This window comes from Rhizophagus irregularis, chromosome 19 (assembly GCF_026210795.1).
Source record: "Rhizophagus irregularis chromosome 19, complete sequence".
NCBI lineage: Eukaryota > Fungi > Glomeromycota > Glomeromycetes > Glomerales > Glomeraceae > Rhizophagus > Rhizophagus irregularis.
Genome location: NC_089447.1, coordinates 210,666 through 231,247, shown reverse-complemented (window position 1 = coordinate 231,247; position 20,582 = coordinate 210,666). Strand labels below are relative to the sequence as shown.

At 26.8% G+C, this 20,582-nt stretch overlaps 4 protein-coding genes across 4 annotated transcripts; 1 reads left to right on the top strand and 3 right to left on the bottom strand.

The window, feature by feature from the left end:
- Window positions 1-3,012: 3,012 nt before the first annotated feature.
- On the bottom strand, window positions 3,013-4,834 carry OCT59_010591 (uncharacterized protein). Its single transcript, XM_025319555.2, has 3 exons — window positions 4,678-4,834; window positions 3,947-4,503; window positions 3,013-3,859 (listed from the first exon to the last, which is right to left on the bottom strand). Exons 2-3 carry the CDS (start codon window positions 4,495-4,497, stop codon window positions 3,424-3,426), a joined length of 987 nt encoding a protein of 328 aa, XP_025173592.1. The 5' UTR covers window positions 4,498-4,503; window positions 4,678-4,834; the 3' UTR covers window positions 3,013-3,423.
- Window positions 4,835-5,729: 895 nt separating this feature from the next.
- On the bottom strand, window positions 5,730-7,243 carry OCT59_010590 (uncharacterized protein). Its single transcript, XM_025332326.2, has 6 exons — window positions 7,108-7,243; window positions 6,830-7,028; window positions 6,487-6,626; window positions 6,025-6,403; window positions 5,916-5,953; window positions 5,730-5,841 (listed from the first exon to the last, which is right to left on the bottom strand). Exons 1-6 carry the CDS (start codon window positions 7,219-7,221, stop codon window positions 5,788-5,790), a joined length of 924 nt encoding a protein of 307 aa, XP_025173591.2. The 5' UTR covers window positions 7,222-7,243; the 3' UTR covers window positions 5,730-5,787.
- A 4,502-nt stretch (window positions 7,244-11,745) lies between these two features.
- On the bottom strand, window positions 11,746-12,228 carry OCT59_010589 (uncharacterized protein; the record flags this gene model as incomplete). The annotated part of the gene is made up of 1 exon (XM_025311238.1): window positions 11,746-12,228. One exon carries the CDS (start codon window positions 12,226-12,228, stop codon window positions 11,746-11,748), a length of 483 nt encoding a protein of 160 aa, XP_025173590.1.
- Window positions 12,229-15,659: 3,431 nt separating this feature from the next.
- On the top strand, window positions 15,660-15,875 carry OCT59_010588 (uncharacterized protein; the record flags this gene model as incomplete). The annotated part of the gene is made up of 1 exon (XM_066136017.1): window positions 15,660-15,875. The coding sequence occupies one exon, from the start codon at window positions 15,660-15,662 to the stop codon at window positions 15,873-15,875; it is 216 nt and encodes a 71-aa protein (XP_066000694.1).
- Between the last annotated feature and the right edge of the window lie 4,707 nt (window positions 15,876-20,582).

Here is a 20,582-nt window from a genome sequence, read left to right as displayed (position 1 = left end):
TCGATTATCATTATGGTAAGTCATAGACAGAATAATGATATTTATTTGTCATCTATTCATGATTTATTTAGAAAATAAACAATTAAAATACATGAAAGAATCAATGGACAAAATTATGAAAAATTTTTTTTTATTACAAGTTTAATATGATAAATATTTATTCTAGGGACTAAATAAAAACATGCATAAAGAATTGTTATTGTTCTTTGTATAAACGGCCCGAAATTTCCCAATTTTCCTTAAATAGTAATGTTTGTTGATTATCACGCGATTTTTAATTTAACGTTTTATTAATATCTAAAAAAGGCAATGTAGACCTGCCAAAAATAGCAAAGACTTAATAATATTTATAATATTTAATGTTTTTTTTAACAAAGAATTTTAGGTGAAATGAATTAAAGGAAAATATACACCGATAGTATGACATGATTACATAAATGTATCGCAGCGAATCTTTCGGATATATCGACCAATAACAAGATTTTGTATCGTGATACTTGGTTTAAAATTCTTGGCTCATATCATGAAATAATCACATGTTAATAAAATTAATATAATAGTTTTATTAGGACTAGGTTAAAGTATTCTAGAATATAAAGAAAAAGGGGCGTTCACTCTCAAAAAATACAAAATTATAAATAACTCAAATTTAACAATAACAAGTTATTGTCCGTCTAAAAGGTGAAATAAGGGCAAAATAAAATTTAAAAATCATGTGATTTACATCATACGTATTATTGCGTATAGAAAACGTATCGAAAAATATATTGTATATATCGATATTGTTTATTGTCAACTAATTGCTGCGGACGAGTAATTTGGCATGGTATCGTAATTTTAATAAATATTAGTTGTTGAAATGACTTGTAACATTTCAATTTTTCCATTAAATGAAATTTTAGGAAATTCGCTGAGAGATATTAATATTATTGTATTACAGTTGCCGTGAATTAATGATGATGTTACGTTTGTCGAGAAAAATCACTTTCATTATTAAAATTATTTCGACTGTTGATTGGTGAAACCTTTCTGTATATTATTATTATTTACATTATTTACACGAAAAAAAAAATGTAACATAAATAATTTAATTTGAAATCATAAAATAATTCATGATCGTAATCATGACATCATTTGGTATATTCGGTATTACTAGGTCGTTGATTATAAAGATTTCATTTATTGACAATAATTTAGGTATAAATAGAAGCTTTATTAACAGTATAATGTAAATATAATTAAAATAAATAAATATATATTTATATTTATTTAGGCGTTATGTGTATGATGATATAACTTCCATTATATGTATTATTATGTATAGAATTTTAATAAGAGTTTTTTTATACAAAATATGTACACAGGGGTTATTGTTGTTTCATCTTTTCATGGCAAGTCATATGATCAAGTTACACATTTTCCGCTTTTAACTTGATTACATGGATCCGGGAATCCTTAATTCTAAATCCAGCAATAAAACGTGAAATGCAGATATATATTCTTACACGTTTTCACGTAAATTCTTCCACGTTTCACGCACATCTTCCACGTTTCACATCGATTTAAAATTAGTATTTATGACGATAAGTTACACTCAGTTACGGCATATTTTTTAAAACGAGAGATCTAATCCATATAATAACTAGTTTGAAATCAAAAAGGTTGAATACGCAGCCCATCTTTCTGATTTAAATAACATCCTATGTAAATAATATGCAGTAATAAGGTGATACAGTCCAAGAGTATCGAGAAATCATAAGATTTTCATATTGTTTAATCAATATGATCAATATGAAACTTTGAGGCTGATCCTCTTAATATTTTAAACCACCTTTTAAGATAACTTTAAACAACGTTTGTAGCGACTAATTTAGGAAAATTATTCAATCATTATGAAGGGATCTTAAAAAATTATGCGTAAAATATAGTATACTATAATAAAAAAAAAACATTGCGAAAAATACACATTTAAAACGTGGAATTTTGTTTATTTCCTTTCATCATAAAATTTCATTCTTTTAAAACATCAATAATCAAAAGAATTAGTTATAATATTTCTCTGTTTTTCCTATAATACCGTCTCTCTCATGATTTTGATCGATATTTACGACGATAAACCTTAAAAAAGTTATAATAAGTATGAAATTTATATAAAAAGAAAGCAACACAAACTTAAATCTTTTCCTTAAAAAAAGGTAAGTAAATTAAATTTCTTTCTAGGGTTGATATTTTTTGCGTTTGTCTCTCAGTCTTATTTAGAGATCTTGATTGAAAAGTGGAATTGAAGATTGTTGGTACAGAAGCGGGGAAAATGTCAAAAAAAAATGTGTAGATTTTCCAAGAAATTCAATACTCAAAAATCAAGAATGCTATCAATAACTTACAAAATTTTCACTTCTCTAAATCAAAATTCTACGCAACTTCCTTCAATTAGATAAATCAGTGTCGGATCATTTTGATAAAATACGTAACGTATTCTATAGTGTGCGATCGCTAATTTAACACATAAGGGTGTCGTGATTTGGGAAATTTCTAACCAGTTAACGTTAGTGTAAATTATATGTTAGTGTAATTATATACAACAACAATTACAACAATTACAACATAAAGGGAAAATCACCGATTTAGAATGAAAAAAAAAAATATATTACTAAAAAGAATTTTTTTTTTTTATTATGATTAGTGATCAAGTTATTATTTTAGGGAGGTTAAGGATAAGGATAAAGAGTTATGAATTAAATAGAAATTCAAAATTTTGATCTTGTAAATTCCATGGAATTATTATAAAGACGCATAAAATTCGCTTCATTTCTACCGCAATAAAAAAACCCAAAAATGATGCTTAACCTCCCTATTCCATAACTTTATATTAAAAAAAAAAAATATTAAAATCACGAGCGAAAAAAGTTAGCAATCTCTTTAGCGTAAAATAATAAAAAAGAACTCCGATTTTCTCTTTTTTTTTAAAAAAAAAATATATCAAAAAAAAGAAATATGTTTTTTTTTGTTTCTAAAAAAAGGCAAAATTCTAATCAAAAAAAAAAATAAAAATACAAAATAATAAACTACCATAAAAAAAAATAATATTTTTTCTTTTTTTGATTTTTTTTTTCTCCTTTTTTTCCTTAAACTATATACAAGCATCTATATTAATAAATAATGAGCCAAGTATTCAATCAATTGCAATAAATATAAAGCGATAAAAAAAAGGAATATTAATAATGATAATAAAGAAAGAAAAGAATGAAAAAGAACGAACGACTGATTGTACGATAGAAAAGAAGTATCGCAATACATCCATCGGAGAGGAACCCGCTCTTATTCTCTTATGGCACACGCAGATTATATTATGTGATTAATGGTCTTTTTTACCCGTTTTTTTGTACTATACGCATTATTCGTATTATTCAGTTATTGTTAAATTTAGGGAGAATCCATGATCATGATATCAAGAGTATCAATATGTGGAAAATGTTGCAAAGCTGATGAAACATTTGATCTTGTTCCGGTAATACGAATTTGAGAAAGTGGAAATTGTCTAGGATCAACATCAACTCCTAATGCGCTGACCGTGGCAGCAATATTTTGTGTAGTATCGGCTGTAGTACCAGATTGTTTATTTTTTTCTTCCTCGGCGGAAGCAGCTGAATTATCACGTTTTAATGCATCTTCCATAATTCTTATACGACATTCCTTTCTCTTTTTAACCCATTCCGGAAATTTACTACCACTAATCACTTCATATTCCTTGTAAGATGATTTAACATCAGGAGTCCAAAAAAGAACTTGATTATTATGACGTACGTAAACTAAACCTTCGAGAACTTTATCGTTCTCCCATGCGTGATCTTTACTAAAACTTTTACAATTAAAAAATAATAAAAATAAATTAATATTTAGAATTGAAATAAAAAAATAAAATAAAAAAATTTAAATTTATACTAACATAATTGAAGTAGTGTTTTTCATCAAACAATCATGACAATATCTTACACGAAATTGCCAATAAACCTTCACAGTTTTTTTTGTTGAACAATTTTGACAACTTGTTAATAGCTTTCCAAATCGAATATACTCTTCTTCGTACATTCCTTCGGGTGGAGATAATTGAAGACCTGTAAGAAATTTGATCCTAGAAGTACGCCAAATATCCTGTGTAATCGAAGATTCTGGGGAACACAAAAATCCTCGGAATCTTTTACAAACGCCCGTCAATGTTAAAAGATCTGATGGCGGTAGGTGTTCACATATTTTAATAAAAATCTCTGGAGGAATTGTAATAGCTATTGGAATATGATGATTTGTATTTGAAAAAGCCGTTGAAGAAGATTGTGAACTATTTGATGATAATGATAAACATGAAGAGGAAGCAGCAGATGATGATGATGATGCTGCTAGAGAAATGGTCATAGAAGAAGAATCTGCGATTGTAGTAGCCATTTGTAATTCAGTAAATTCGAATTTAAGCTTTTTTTTTCTTGGAGAAAATGATTTCATTGAAACCTATTTAAAATTTTATAAATTATGAAAAGAAATTATTAATATAAATTTAACAAGTAAATTCTTTTTTTTTTTAAAAAAAAAAAAAAACATTTAAATAAATAAATAAATAAATAAAAATTTTTTAAACTTTTTAAGACTTTTTTCATCTAAATCTCCTTAATAAACAGTACATACTTTAAAAAGTTCGTTAATACTTGAACTTACGACAGTTAGACAGGCATAAAAGGTGTTTGTAATAGACAACACCCTGCAAATGCGCTCGAAATCTAACAAGTCGTATGTTTATTAGGTAAATAAAGACTTTTTAATGTGGGAATTATATTATTTTTTTTTTTGCGACTTCAAAAATAAGCCACAAATCCTATATATAGAAATGCCGAGTAATTTTTTCAACCAATAATATTCTCAGCTGTAATGTTGTGCCCAGTGTGATGTTGGCGTAGGTTTATTTTATTTTTCGTTTCCAATATTGGGAATGCGCACTTAATATATACCTTTTTTGGCCCAAACTATCCTATTATGGACCTAAAATAAAAACAACAATTAACAATTAAACAATATAAATTTTTAGAATACGGTAAATCTTTTTATTCTTTTATTTTTCGTATAGAGCTTCATTAAAATCAATAAAATCGAATTGAAAAAATTATTTTTCCGATATTTCTTTAAAAAATCAGTTTTATTATTGGATGAGATATTATTTTATTCAAACCAGTGTAACAAAACAATAAAATTTTCCGTATTATCTATATTCCATTTAAAGAGTACTGTATATACGTAATAATTCCTTTATATGTCATCAATAATTCTTTTTTAATACATATAAAATACCGCAAATAAATAATACATATTAATATTAGTTGATAAAAATTCTTTATTTTAAAGAATTTCTTTAATAGTAGTTATTAACTAAAAAGGTTGTACATTTTATTATCCTAACAAATTCACAATAGTTCACCTAGTATTAATTATTATAAACTAGTTTAAATTATTTAAGGTATTTAAGGTTAAGTTTTCGGCCCATAATTTTTGGGGCTTTTTATTTTCGGGCTGATAAAAAAAATACGTAATATGGCGTAGTAAAGTTTTTTCACGTGCAATAATGTGCAATAATTACAAGCTGCACATTTTGATCTACATGTACAAGACAGTACAACATGTACAACAATGACATCTAACATTAGCTAATGATTTAACCATTTTAAATATACAAAAATTGTTTGTTTTTGTGATAATCTTGCATAAATAATTACAGTATATGCTTGTATAAATTTATTATTTTCTTCATGTAATGATCTTATAAGCTTTTAACGCAACATATCGATGAACTGTTGTGCTCTAAATATTAATTATTTTTTTAAAATAACTAGTGAAAGAAATAAAATTTTACAATAAAATGAAGAAAATCTTACCGGATGAAGGAGATCCCAAAAAAAATGTTGGGTTGGATCTAAAAAAAGAATATTATTTATAACTTTAAATAAAAAGAAATATATCATTACTTTTGATATATATACTTACTTGAACAAATGGTAAAAGTGTTACGTCCAGTTCTTATAACACAAGCATTATCAAAATCCGTTAATCCAAATTCTTTTCTGATATTGGCTTGTTGAAGTTCATCCCAAATTTCGTTCATGGGTAAAATATATAAAGTAACCTCCTTATATTCCTGTCTAAATTTCTTGACATAAGAATCTAAGGCAGCATTATGTGCACTTGATACTGATTCATTCAATAATTTTTTAAATACATCAATATTTCTTACCGCTTTCGGTAAATGCTCAAGATCAAAAAATTGGTTAATTAAGAGATACTTTGCTCCAACTTTTGCTAATGTTACCCATTGTTCATACAATAATCTTACTACTTCTTGTGGATTTGCATTTGGATTGTTTATCTAAAATATTTGAAAATTAATGAAATCGTTTAAATTAAATTTCAATAGGAAAAAACATATAAATTTTTTAAAAAAGGAATTACATAATCGTTCCCTTGGTGTCCTATGATATATAGTGTTTTATCAAAATTAACACTTTTAGTCTTCGCTTCGGATAAATATAATTTCTCTATTTCTTGTTTTATCCCCGGCACAGGAATGTTATAGTCCAAGCCGTTTGAGGCTAAATAGGTTTCAAAGAATTGATTTATTTTTTTAAAAAAATAAATCTTTATGATTACGGCATTTCGCCGAAAATTATTTCTCCGAAAGTACGTTTTCGCCGAAAAATAGGACCAACATTATACAGCATTATGAACAGCTCAGGCCAGAGATTATTTTTTGACGAAATGCCCAATACTATTAAGGGTAAGTTAGTAATCATACCTATGACGAATTTACTGTCAACCGTAGCACCACTGAAGGCATGATTTTCTTCTTTTGCATGACAATAATCAGATAAATATTCAACCCAAACTGGTCCATTGCTAAATCTTCCATTATAATAGTATTCTTTGGGCGGATACGTATAATTAGTTAAAGGCCATGAATTATTTCCATTATCACAAGTGGAGTCACCGAATACCTTATTTAAAGGTTAAAGAGTTACGATTAAAGAAAAACCTTTTTAAATCATAATAAAAGCATAATAAAAGACAACTTACGACTATCGTATTGAATTGACAAGTTAGTGATAATGCTTCAATTATCTCAATTGAAAGATACTGTAATAAACCAATGTAAATAATTAAAAATAATAAACTTGACTTTGAAAGCATTTTTTTTTTTTTCAACAAAGTTAAAAAACAAATTTTAACCCTTCTCGTTAATTAAAATTTTTAGACTAAATAATCAAACAAAAATTGAATAAATAAAACAGTTGTCTTTCTATCGTTATTCCAACAAGAAAGCAACGTCAGCATAGAGATTCTTTTGCGCCACTAATAACATAGTATAGCCATCAAAAGCCACAATACATACAATATAACAAATGATAACTAAGAAAGTAAGGCAGACTGTATAGAAATACATTTTGCATTATGTTTGGTTAAGGGCGTTTTGATGTGGTTTTTTTAAGCTAAACATGTATTTATTTGAAAAAATTTTTATTTATACAGTGAATCATTTATGGCAGGTTATTGTATTTTTTTGTATTGTTACGCCACAACAATACGATTGTCATCTTTAAATAAAGTTTATTTAATCTACCCTTAAATGGTAATTTTTGTTAATCTTATATTATTGAAAATTTCTTAATTTATACAGGGTGTATCAGTTTTATCACGTGACTTTATAAAAAGAATTTATGTAAAAAAAATTTTAATAAATATAAATTTTAAAAGAAATATGTGGTATATGTATTTTTGTCCGTTCTACAAGTTTACTTAAAGCATCAAAGTTGGTTTCGAATGTCAATTTTGACAATTTTGACTTATCTATCAAAATCTGGGTTTTTTCGTTTCAAATGATGAAATGATCAGCATAGAAGATTTACTTTTTGGAAGCCTATCCCTTGTACTTTAATTGTCTAAATTTATAAATGAATTACATGTACCGATGTTTTGATATACCGATATTTTATTCCAAAAACAGCTGTATCGGTAATTCGATAGAGGTTTGACTGGAGGCTCTCCACAGAGTTATAAAATTGCGTCACATGTCATATGACATACGTCTGATGAAAAAAAGAGACTTATGACGTAACTAAGTATTAACAATCAAAATTATTGACTTTGATCACATATTCGAATTGATGATATAAGAAACCTTTAAACATTTTATATTAGATTTATATAAATATTTTATATTACTTTAGTTAAATGACTGATTTATTTTAAAGTATTAATACAAATTACATATATTTAGTTGCGTCATATGTCTTAAGCAATATACGTCATCAAGTCAATTTTAATCTGCTATGACGTGACTTAACTTAGCATTACGTCACGTCATAAGGGCTAAGAGATAGTGATAACTGACGTGTTATTACAGCTTATAAAAAGGTGCAAATCTTTTATACAGGATAATTATTATATATGGGGTGATTGTGTATGGAGGTTGGCTGTATGCATGTTTCATTTATAAATTATAAAAATTTATTGTTTTTTAATAAATCAACCTCACGGGATTTGGAATTGCTTCTTCCAATTCTGGTAAATTATTTGTATCACATTTTGAAGATATGGTGAAATAATTCTACATTATAGTGTTCCGAAAGGGTCAGGTCAAACCCAGGTTATTTACCCGACTCGTATTTGGAGGGGTCGCATGATTTGATGACCCGTAACCCACATGAACTTGACCCGACCCGTCAAGTCGTGTTATACCTTTATTTTGACCCAGTGACCCGAACAGCCGAACCTTTTTATTATATTTTTAACTACAAATTTCAGAAATCTTATTCAATTTGAAAATTTATTTCGTTATTGCAGCTATTTGCAAAAATAACGGACCACCTAATTCAATTTTTGACTGCGTATGAAATTTTCATACGCAGCCATATCATACACGCATAGTAAACTGCTAGATATAACTGCGGATGACTGCATATGAAAAATTCAAAAAATGAGTTTGACGGTCTGGGCAGATATTATCATGCGTATGACTGTGTATGAAAATTCATACGCAGTTGAAAAATGAATTAGGTGGTCCGTTATTTTCGCAAATAGCTGTAAATACAACTTAAACCGGGTTATCCGAGTCAGACTATAATCAGGCCAAGTCAAATCCGAGTCGTTACTTTTACACTCGGGTCGAGTTCGAATATACCTCAAAATTTGGAACACTAGACTACGTACTTCACTTTACAAGAGATTCTACCAAACAAATTATCGGTTCGGAAAAAATTTACAAACCGATAAACCAAATTAATGCTGGAATCACTATTATGCAAAAATAAACGATAAAATGTTCGACTATCATCTTAGACTAAACGTCCGGATTCCATATTATAATAGTGTGGTTTGGGTGTCACCCGGATCTGTAGTCTGTAGAATGTGTATGTTCTTCATTTCAAAAAAATTCTGTGAATTTTTTTTATTGATTTTTTTTTCTTTTTTTTTACATACTCACCATCTAATAACGAAATTACTATGTATATCAGAAACGAAAAACTAAATGTTTTAAAGAAAGAAACTTTGTGTAACAAAATCTAATCACGTTGGGGTGGTAGATATACTAATTAAATCAAATACATGTATATGTATAGTCAGAATTTTTTTACTAGTTTTTTTTTTTAATTATCGAGTTTGGAATGGTATATTATATCTGCCCTATAAAAAATATTGTCCAAACATTGTTTCAGTTTTTTGTTCAGAAAATCGATCCTGTTCCGAACATTTACTTGACATTTATTGGACATTCATCATGATATTGTACTTTTATGTGATTAAAGTTCTCAATCTCCGCGAGTGTCCGAAAATTGACCCCATTTCGAATATTTATCGGACAAACATTTTTTATAGGGCCGGGTTTTTTGGTATTACAGCTGTTTTAATATTATTCGGGACAAAGTAAAATTTTGAACCCGACATCCGGTCCGGTATGTTGGATGTTGATTGTTACGTGATATTTTTTTTGTTTATAGTTAAACGTAACTCATATAATCATATGAATGAACTGAATTATTGATTCATATCATATTTATATTTATATTTATATATTAATTATTAAAATAAATGTTTCTGGAATAAAAATTACATTGAGAATTTAGTATACTTTTTTATGCGTATATCCAAGTCTATGTAAAGTTCGGCATAATGTTGACTTCTTTACATCCAAAGTTCCATTTCTGATTAAAGTTCATACAAATACTAGTCAATCCTTTCTTTAAGCAGAACTTCAAGTCATTAGAGTTGAATATGTTTTCTAAAATATTGGCATACGTGATCAACGGCTGACTTATTAATACCAAGATGTTTAGCAATTTGCCGAGTTGTCAAGCCTTCTAAAGTTTTTCCATCTAATATGTAATGAAAGCATTGAGTTGTCATGATAACATGAAATAATTGGTTGTATAATTGAACTTGTTTATTTTGTTTATTTCACCATTGATCATTTAGTATAATCGATTCACGTGACAATTCGACATCCGACATACCAGACCAGATGTCGTGTTCAAAATTTTACCTTGTTCTGAATAATATGAAAACAGCTGTAAATTGGCGGTATTGTAAATGTCGGGATTGTTTTGTGTTAGCCATTTGTCTATTAAAAAATCCGAAATCTTTAAATCATGTTTTATTGGCTTAAACCAGACTTTTTTGCTGGAATCAAATCACGTATATTAAAATAGTTTCGATATACCGAAGTTTATTAGTAAAAGCTCTATATTTCACTATAACGGATCAATTTTCTAAGCAGCTATAGTAAAATTAAAAATGATTCGATAAACTGGACCTCCATACTTAAAAATAATTAATTTTAAAATTAAAAAAATCATTGAAACATAATAATTTTGTTAATGATCACGTAATTTGATACATTTGAAACCCAATTAAATTGATTTCACGTGATACAGATGGCAAAAGAAGATTTTTTCCAACTTTAGTTGTTTTTAGTATATGTAATATTTTGATAAATTAAATAAAGAGATTTTTTAAGTTTTTAATTTTTGTTACGTCGCATAAAAATTGATATACCGGATTATTTTATATGAAATCCGGTATTATCGAAATTTTTTCGCTATACCAGATATCCAAATAAACCGGATATTTTTAGCGAGACTGATAGAACCGGTTTATCGAATTTCACTGTGTACACAATAACTTGAAGAAAATGAAAATAGAAAGCTTTTTTTGAAATTGCTCAAGAAAAAAAAAAAGATTTCCTATAGAAGCAGTTAGAAAGCTTAACAAATGCTTGTTACAGTTCTTTTTAAGAAAATCGAACTATTTCATGAAAGAGACGGTGTTTTAGAATGTTTTTGCAGAATTCAGAATGAAAAATGATGAGAAGAATTCAAAGTTGTGAAAGCTTAAAAAATATCAAATTTTAATAAAAATTTATTTTAAAAAACTAATTTTAATAGCTTAATATGATAATCACGAAAATAATAAGTTCTATATATATATTTGATTTAATTAGTATATCTAACACCCATAGTCACGTGCCTTAACTACCCGATTCCTGTCTTAGAATGATAAAACATCTATAATCTTAATAAACATATCATTTAGCTTAATAAACATCTTAAAAAAAAATAATAAAGTTACATATATTATCCTAATTTTTATTCTAAACACATGCTAATATCATAATAATATCATAATATTCTTAGATGATTGAATTGAATCATGTACTTCCTAAGAGGCTTCATTCGAAGGGATCACATTACTGTCATTCGTATTTACTTGAGAATTAGGCGGCATCATATCTAATTGAAAATTAGGAATGGTGTCGAAAGTTTGAGATGGTTGTTGAGGTTGATAAATATATTGAACTCGTTGGTGAATCTGTTGGCGAATAAAACTTTGTACATTTTGGTGGTAAGGAAAGTGCGAATCAGGAATATGTGATGTATCAACACCGTTGTTTAATAATGTTGAGATTTCAAATAAGTGTAATTGTGTATAAATGACTCGATAGATTGTATCATTTGGTAAAGGTAGGTAGAATTCAAATGTGTTTGAGGGCACAGTATCATTTGAATTATAAATTCCTACATGATAATTAATACTATTATCATTATTATTAGGAATTCGTATAGGAACGAAGCTATTTCCAACTTGATCTTCTGGTAGACTCAAGTAATCTTGTGCTGAACGATCATTTGAACCATTATTCATTATATATATTTTTTTTATAGAATTTTAAGAGATTATTTTTTGATGTTTTTTTAAGAAATTATGAATTTTTTTTAATTTATTTAATATTATTATTTTTTTTTTTGAAAAAAAGTTGGAGATTGAGAGCGAGAGTATTTATATTAAAAAATTACCGATTGGATAATTATTTTTGTTGTTAGAGCGTTTACACCATTGAGAAAATTTTATATAAAGTGATAATAATATTTTCGCATTTGAATTCGAAAATAGTTTTCAAATAAACAAACAAACAAAGAACAAGATCAAAGAGAATTTTTTATGATTACCGTAAGTTATAGATTATCTTTTGTTAATCAATCACCAATTTATGATATCATTATTAATCAATCACAATTTATGATATCATTATATCTAAAATTCTAAAAGTATTATAAGTATTATGTAAATGCAAATGCAACTAAAAATACTTGTCAAGGCATGATTTTTTTTTTTAAACGTGATAAATATTAAAACTCGTAGCATAATCATGTTATTTATGAACCATAGTATTTACAAGGGAGTTTATTTACTGTCTCATGTTCAGTGTCACCAAAATACAAAAGGGAAACAAAATTATTCGTTTTCGTATAATTAAAATTACCAATAATTACTGCTTTTCACGTTTTGTAAAAATAATGATATAATTAACTTTTTTTGCAAAATCCGATGGATTAAATTTCATATATATAAATTTTATTATTATTATTATTATTATTTTGAAAATATATATATATATATCTGATATATATATATAAATTTTATTATTATTATTTTGAAAATTTTCCGATATACAGTATATTGTTTATTTAAACGAATTTAACAATATTAGCACTCAAATATTTAAGTTCTGGAAATATTATGATAAACGCCTTAGTCTAAACTTTTTCAGGAATTTTTTTTTATTAGAAGAATTCTAATATACAGATATGTTTTAACTTACTAATAAAGCAAATTAAAAAATTATAAAAATAAGTTTTTCTAAAAGAATCGTTATTTTGTTATTCTGAGAATATTTCATTATATGAGTTATTGAGTTTATGTTATTTATATAGAATTTAATTATTATATGAAACTTTAATTTCTTATGATATCGTGCCGATTACACGAAAAAAAAATTTGTAAGTAAAAAAAATCAGAAATTTAAACACTAAACATATTTTAAAACAAATAAACTGATCGAACGTTTGTGTTTTTATATATGTCGTATAATAGTAATCATATGAATATACAGTATATATATATATATTTTTTACGTAAAAGCTCCCCAAAAATGACATTGCAATATTGCATTTTGTACATTAAAATAGACCAAAATTTGTAAACATAAATAATAGGGGAAAAAATATCGGACATTCCCGCTAGATTTTCTTGGCAATGATCTTTGTCTTTTTTATTCAGAAAATGTCGATCAGAATATTCTATATAACCATTTATGTATTTTTATGTCACTCTAATATATATATATATTATTCTTATTAATCAAAGTTTTCTTATTAATATCTTAATTGTACACTAAATCCAATATATAAATAATAAAGAAATATCTGCCCTATAAAATATTTATTCCGTGTTTTTTATTTCCATAAATGTATCATATTCACGGAATTTATAGCCTAAAAACTTGGAAATTATCCAAGTTGCTTAGATTCTCAATTATTTACTGTAAGCCATTATTATATAATTATATTAAAATTCTCTGACTAAAAAAGATAATGTAGATATATAATTCGGTACAAGTTTATATCCGACAAGATCGACATAATGATTAAAAAAAATATGGTTAAATTCTAAACTAGTGTACAAACAAACAAACAAATAAGTAATTGTTATCGGTCATTACCACCAAGATGTTATGTATATCATGTGGCCAGTGCTTACATAGAATATATACAATAATAGTTGAGAAACTTAAGTAGGCCGGTTAACTTAATCAATTGATCTGTCCGAAAGACTATATACATTCGTAACGGTTTCACAAATGTCTGTCCGTCCGGCACGTGATGATGTGCAATGATACCTTCGGACTTAATAACGGTTTCCGTTTCCTAGTTTATAGAATTGTTTGACCAATCATCTATAATAACAGATTCACATATATTCAATCAGGGTTTGCATTGGATTGGATTCTAATATAACCCAATCCGTGTTCATAAATAATTGAATCGGATTTTGTATCAGAAAGTAAAGAATAAAAAGAATTTTATTAACATGCATGGTGATTGTTGTGTTAGATCGTGCGTGGAAAATGTACAGTATATTGATGTCAATCGTGGGATATACCCTGGATTGGAAATTTAATAATAAAATCCAATGCATTGCTAATTGAATTTTTAATTTGTGAATAATGAATCGGATTGAAGCATCGACTCAATTTGTGAATATCAGATATACCCGTATCACACTTCAATCGGATTGGATTTTGCAGATCCTTTTGGATTTTTATGTAATTCCAATTCGTGTTTAACTGTTCATAAATAGTTAGATCATTCAATCGGATTTGATTTGCAGATCCTCTTGGATTTTCATGCAATCCCACAATCCGTGTTCGTAAATAGTTAGATCAGATTATGAATTTTTGTATCATATTAAAAACTAAGAATTTTTTTATTTAAGTTCATAATTATTATATATGTAAGACGTTGAAATGGTGGTGGTGATCATGGTGGTAGATTGTGGTAAACGTACAGTATGATGCTGTCAATCGTGGGTATACCCTGAGTTGGAAATTTAATAATAAAATCACATCAAATTGAATCCATTGGATCGATTTAATCCAGTCCAATCGAATTTTTAATTTGTGAATATTGATCAGATTGAAGCATCGACTCAACGAGTTTGTGAATATACCCTTCCAATTCGTGTCCATAAATAGTTATGGATTTTGTATCATATTAAAAACTACAAAAGTTAAAAAATAAAAAAAAATTTTATCTATTTAAGTTCATAATTATTATATATGTAAGATAGTGGTGATGGTAAAACGTTATTATATGGGCCGATTTGTCTCATATCACTAATTAAATTTTAATGATAAATATGAATTTTGATCGACATGCCGATTGAAAAAAGTGATAATATCGGATAAAGCACAATGACGCACATGACAATTTCTAATAATTGCTGGGAATTGATTTGGAATTGATTTTTTTTTTTTGGAAAGAACAAAAACGGTAAGTAGTATTTAAAAAGTCATTTTAAAAGAAACTATTGATAATGAAACATAATATTGGCAAAATAACAACTATAATGCGGTTTAATGCCAGAACAAAGTGAAAGTAATATGCTTTCTAGTATATTTTTTTTTAATATATGGAATAAATACTAAAGAAATCTCTTTATTAAAGCCTTTTCTAGTCGTGTTTTTATACATAACTATCCAACCAGTTCAAGAATTGAAGCCCACAATCAGTCAAATGGTCGATTTACATATTGTTCATATTATAATATTATATATATCTTCTGGAACTTATCCTGATAATCCAAAATTAACCCAGAAGTCTCGAAAAAAAGATAAACCTCAATATCCAATACCTGATAACTATATTGTTGAAATAGAATCTTCTGAACGGAATATTAGGCGTGAAACTAAATATATTTCAAATACAATAGTATGTTATGCAATTAAGTAGTTGGAAGGAAAATCGTACAAAATGGGGTGTCAATAGTACAAAATCTTCTACAGCAGTATTTTTAGAGGTATATTCTGTAATTAATATTTACTGTATATAAATATTTTAATTGCATTTTTTTTAATTAAATTTTATTACTTTTTTTTTTAATTAGAAAATTAATTGTAAACACTCCACTAAAGTTTCTGGACCTCGGCTATTTGGGTTCGATATCGAGCCTTTATATATATAACACATGTTTACAAATTGTTATACCCACAATAAAAGTTGATAAACGAAAAAGACCACTTGAGGAGGTTACACCACGATTTCCTGACAACCTTTTTCCCGACATATCCTTTGCCCGACAATGATTACCCGACAAGATATATTCCCGAATGAACATTTTACCGACATGACACATACCCTAATGGACATTATACCGACATGCTATTTTTCCTGACATGACATTTTCCCGACAACACATATCCCGACAGACATTTTCCCGATTTAAAAAAAGTGATTCCCCAATTATTTAAGATAAAACATATGGAGAAAATTTTTATTATTTGTTTATTCATATATTTATTTTAATAAAAATTCGCAATTTCATGTATACTGTATATTTCATTTTTATAGTGCAAATTTTTATAATAAAATCACTAGCAGCAGCCCATTGCGTACCTACAAAAATTTATTTTAGTTGCAAAAAATGGATAAGTGAAAAATTCCAAAAATCTGGAAATCTGTAAATTTCGAAGTAGAGATAAAAAAAAGTATAAATAAAGCCAATCAAATTTCTTCCCCATAATCACATAATTAATTATTTTATCAAACAATTCTTAAAATTAAAAGATCGTTATTTTATGCAGTTTCTATTTCGTAAGACAAAAATACTGGTTTTCCTTTATGGAAATCTTTTATTAACGGATTTCATATGAATTCAATTAATCATTGTGGAAAAATTAACTTTATAGCAATGAAATTATCTATTTTTAAATAAAGCTATTAATTATTTCATTTAAAACAGTTTTTTCAATGACTTAACATTTTTTTATATCGTATAATTCCAAATTTTACAATATCTAATAATTAAATAAATTGTTTCCTTACAAATTAAATCTTTTTTGAAATTTTTGGTTGTAATAGCATGTAAGAGAATTATATTTATATTTATAAACATGATACATTATTACAGCAGTAATAAATTACTTTTCGTAAATCATTTTCAACATGTTGGGAAAATGTCTGTCGGGATATATGTTGTCAGGATAATGTCATGTCAGGAAAACTAGAATGTCAGTATAATGTCCATTAGGGAATGTGTCATGTTGGTAAAATGTTCATTCAGGAATGATATGTCTTGTCGGGTAATCGTTGTCGGGCAAAGGATATGTTGGGAAAAAGGTTGTCAGGTATGGCAACCCGTACTGGTCAAAAGGTTGATAACTTTTCATCATGTTTACATGATGATTTTTCATCATGTTGACATGATAACTTTTCATCATGTTGACATGACGACTTTCCATCATGTTGATCATATTTTTCATCATATTTTATGATGTTTTTCACCATGTGACATGAAGTTTTTTCATCATGACTGTGTTGAATAATCTTCATCATATTTCCTAATATGAAATTTTAATTAACCAAAAATGTCTTGCCAAACTACTGGTTTTTTGATGTTCAGATTTAGAAAATAAGAAAATTTTTTTTTACAAACTTAGAAATTTACCGATTTTCTGGTATTTTGCCATTACACAAATATATATCACATAAAAAATTTTATCACAACACATTAACAGTATATGAACAAAAGAAAAATAATTCAATAAAAACAATACATATACATAAATATAGGTTGTAAAATTTTTCGTATGGGAAGAGTTCGTATGGGATATCTTTGATAGAAAATATTTTTTTTGAGATTTTTTGGGATATTTTTAATAAAAAATTTTTTTTTTTTTGAAATTTTCTTAGAGTTCATATGAGAGAATGTCTTTGATAGAAGAGTTTCTTTTTTTGAGTTCGTATGGGATATTTTAAATAAAAAATTTTTTTTTTTTGAGATTTTCTAAAATTCATATAGGATATTTTTGATAAAGATTTTCTTTTTTTGAGATTGTTTTTAATTTGATAATTCATCAAATAACGTTGCGAGAACGTTTTTAATATATAATTCAATAAAAAAAAGTTCACAATGTTTTTTTCAATAATTTATTAAAAGTGTTGTAATAACGTTTTTAATATATAATTCAATAAAAAAAAAGATTCGCAATGTTTTTTTCAATAATTCATTAAAAGCATAGCAAAAACGTTTTTTAATATATAATTCAATAAAAAATGGTTCGCAACGTTTTTTTATTGAATTATACATTAAAAACATTCTCACGGCGTTATTTGATGCCCTATAAAAAAATTGGATACGTTTTTTATAAATTTTTATACGATTTTTTTCCTTAGAAATAACGTATCATAATAGGATACGGAAAAATGCACAATTCCGTATCACTAAAAATATGGTTTGGATACGGAATTTGCATGGGATTCATATGGAATTTACATGATTTGATCACTGATTTTATCACGAAATTTATACGATTTGGTTACTGAATTTACTACTTGTATTACAGTTTACTATAATTGTATTTACATAAATCTAATTTTACTTTATTAAATTAACATTTTGAAAATTCCCTCCTTATTAAAACCACCTATTGCAACCAAAATTATCTATAAGTTCAGGTTCATTTGGAGTCAAACAACCTGAAAAAACAAAAAAAAAAGAAACATAAGAACGTCTAACTTAATTGGAAACAAAACCCCCCTTCATATAGTATCTGCAATCGTCCAAGTCACCAAAGGTCAGCATTCCTACAAAAAAAGAAAGAGAACTCCAGAATGTCTGACCTACATAAAAGAAAAGAATTATGAAGCGTCTGATGAAAAAGAAACCAGAACAACAAAATAAATCCCAAAACTGACCTACAAAAAAAAGAAGACTCTGAAGCAACAAAACTGAAACAACCTACAAAAAGAAAAGAATCTGAACCCAACTTGCAAAAAAAAAAGAAAGAAAAAGGAAAGACTCCCAAACTGATCTACAAAAAAGAAAAAAGAAACTGAATCTTCTCACAAAAAAAAAATCTGCTGGCCTATGAAATAAAAAAAGGGATAAATATAAATAAAAATGAAAGGGGAATAAAGAATAAATCAAAAAAAAAATTTTTTTAAAAAGAGGGGTAACGAAGTTAGGAAAGTTAAAAAAATTTTTTTTTTTAAAGGGAGGACGTCAAAGTTAGAAAAATAAAAAATTTTTTATGAAGAGGAAATAGAAATAGAAAGAAGAAAATTTTTTTTTAAAAAAAAAAGAAGAGTAGGAATAAAAGAATAAATCAAAAAAAATTTTTTTTTTAAGGGAGTGACGAAAAAAAAATTTTTTTTTTAAAGGAGAGTAACGAAAAAAAAAATTTTTTTTAAAAGGGGGTGACAAAGAAGAAAAATTTAGAAAAAATAACAAAAATAAGACAAGAGAAAAGAGAAGGAAGGGAAAGACAAAAAGAGATCAATCTCATCAAAGTAAGGGTTTATATAAAAACAAAAAACGTATCATAACAAAACAATAAACAATCACGTGATCTCGTGTTATGATACGAGATTTTTGTAAAATTATTTTCTAAAAATATTAAGTTTAAAAATTCCATATACATTCCGTATGATTAATTTTTTCCGTATACATTTCGTATACATTAGTTTTTTTAAAAAATGTTCAAAAATGAATTGCTTATTAAAGTATCAGGACATTTTGCCAAAAGCCATTTTGCCGAAACCCATTTCGCCGAAGCCATTTCGCCGAAGGTATATTTCACCGAAGGGATGTTTCGCCGAAGAGACATTTCGCCGAAGGGCCATTTCGCCGAAGGGACGTTTTGCCGAAACCCATTTTGCTGAAGCCATTTTGTCGAATGGCTATTTCGCCGAAAGGACATTTTGCCGAAACCCATTTTGCCGAAGCCATTTCGCTGAAAGAACGTTTTGCCGAAACCTTTGGAAATCTGCGTTTCTTACATAGGTAAATCGGTCAATTTTTAGCTGAATTGGCTGAAATTTTTACTGAGAAAACTCTGACATTGGATCTATTTTATTCAAGTATTAATTGTAACATTTGTAAATCTTACAATTTCACAAATAATTCTTAAAAAAAGTTGATAATTGGAAAAATTAAAAATTTTTTTTTACAAAATAAACTGTTCCTTAAAATAGGATAATTTTTATTTTTTTTATATTACTTTTTTTTAAAAAATCCATTAATATACGTTAAAATGTATATAAATATAAATTATGAGCCTTCTGGTTCACACTTTATTAATAAGAAATTGGCAAATTGCAAGGCATTTTTACTATAATTTTGTTAATTAACAATTATTTTTCCAGAATTATGAATATCCAGAAGTCCACTTGCAATTTGTTGTAATTTATCAATTTTTGAATAATAATCTAATTTTTTATTCATATAGTAATTTCTCAAATTTCCATCTTTACAGTATTGTAAAACCATCATATAATCTTACATGAATTACGAATTAAGGTTCATGAAGAGATTAATAAATAAATAAAAAAAAAATTTATTTTCATGATTGCACGATTAATAATTTTATAAAAGTAATATTTCTATCATTTTCGGCTAAATGGCTTTCAGCGAAACATCTTTTCGGCGAAATGGCTTCG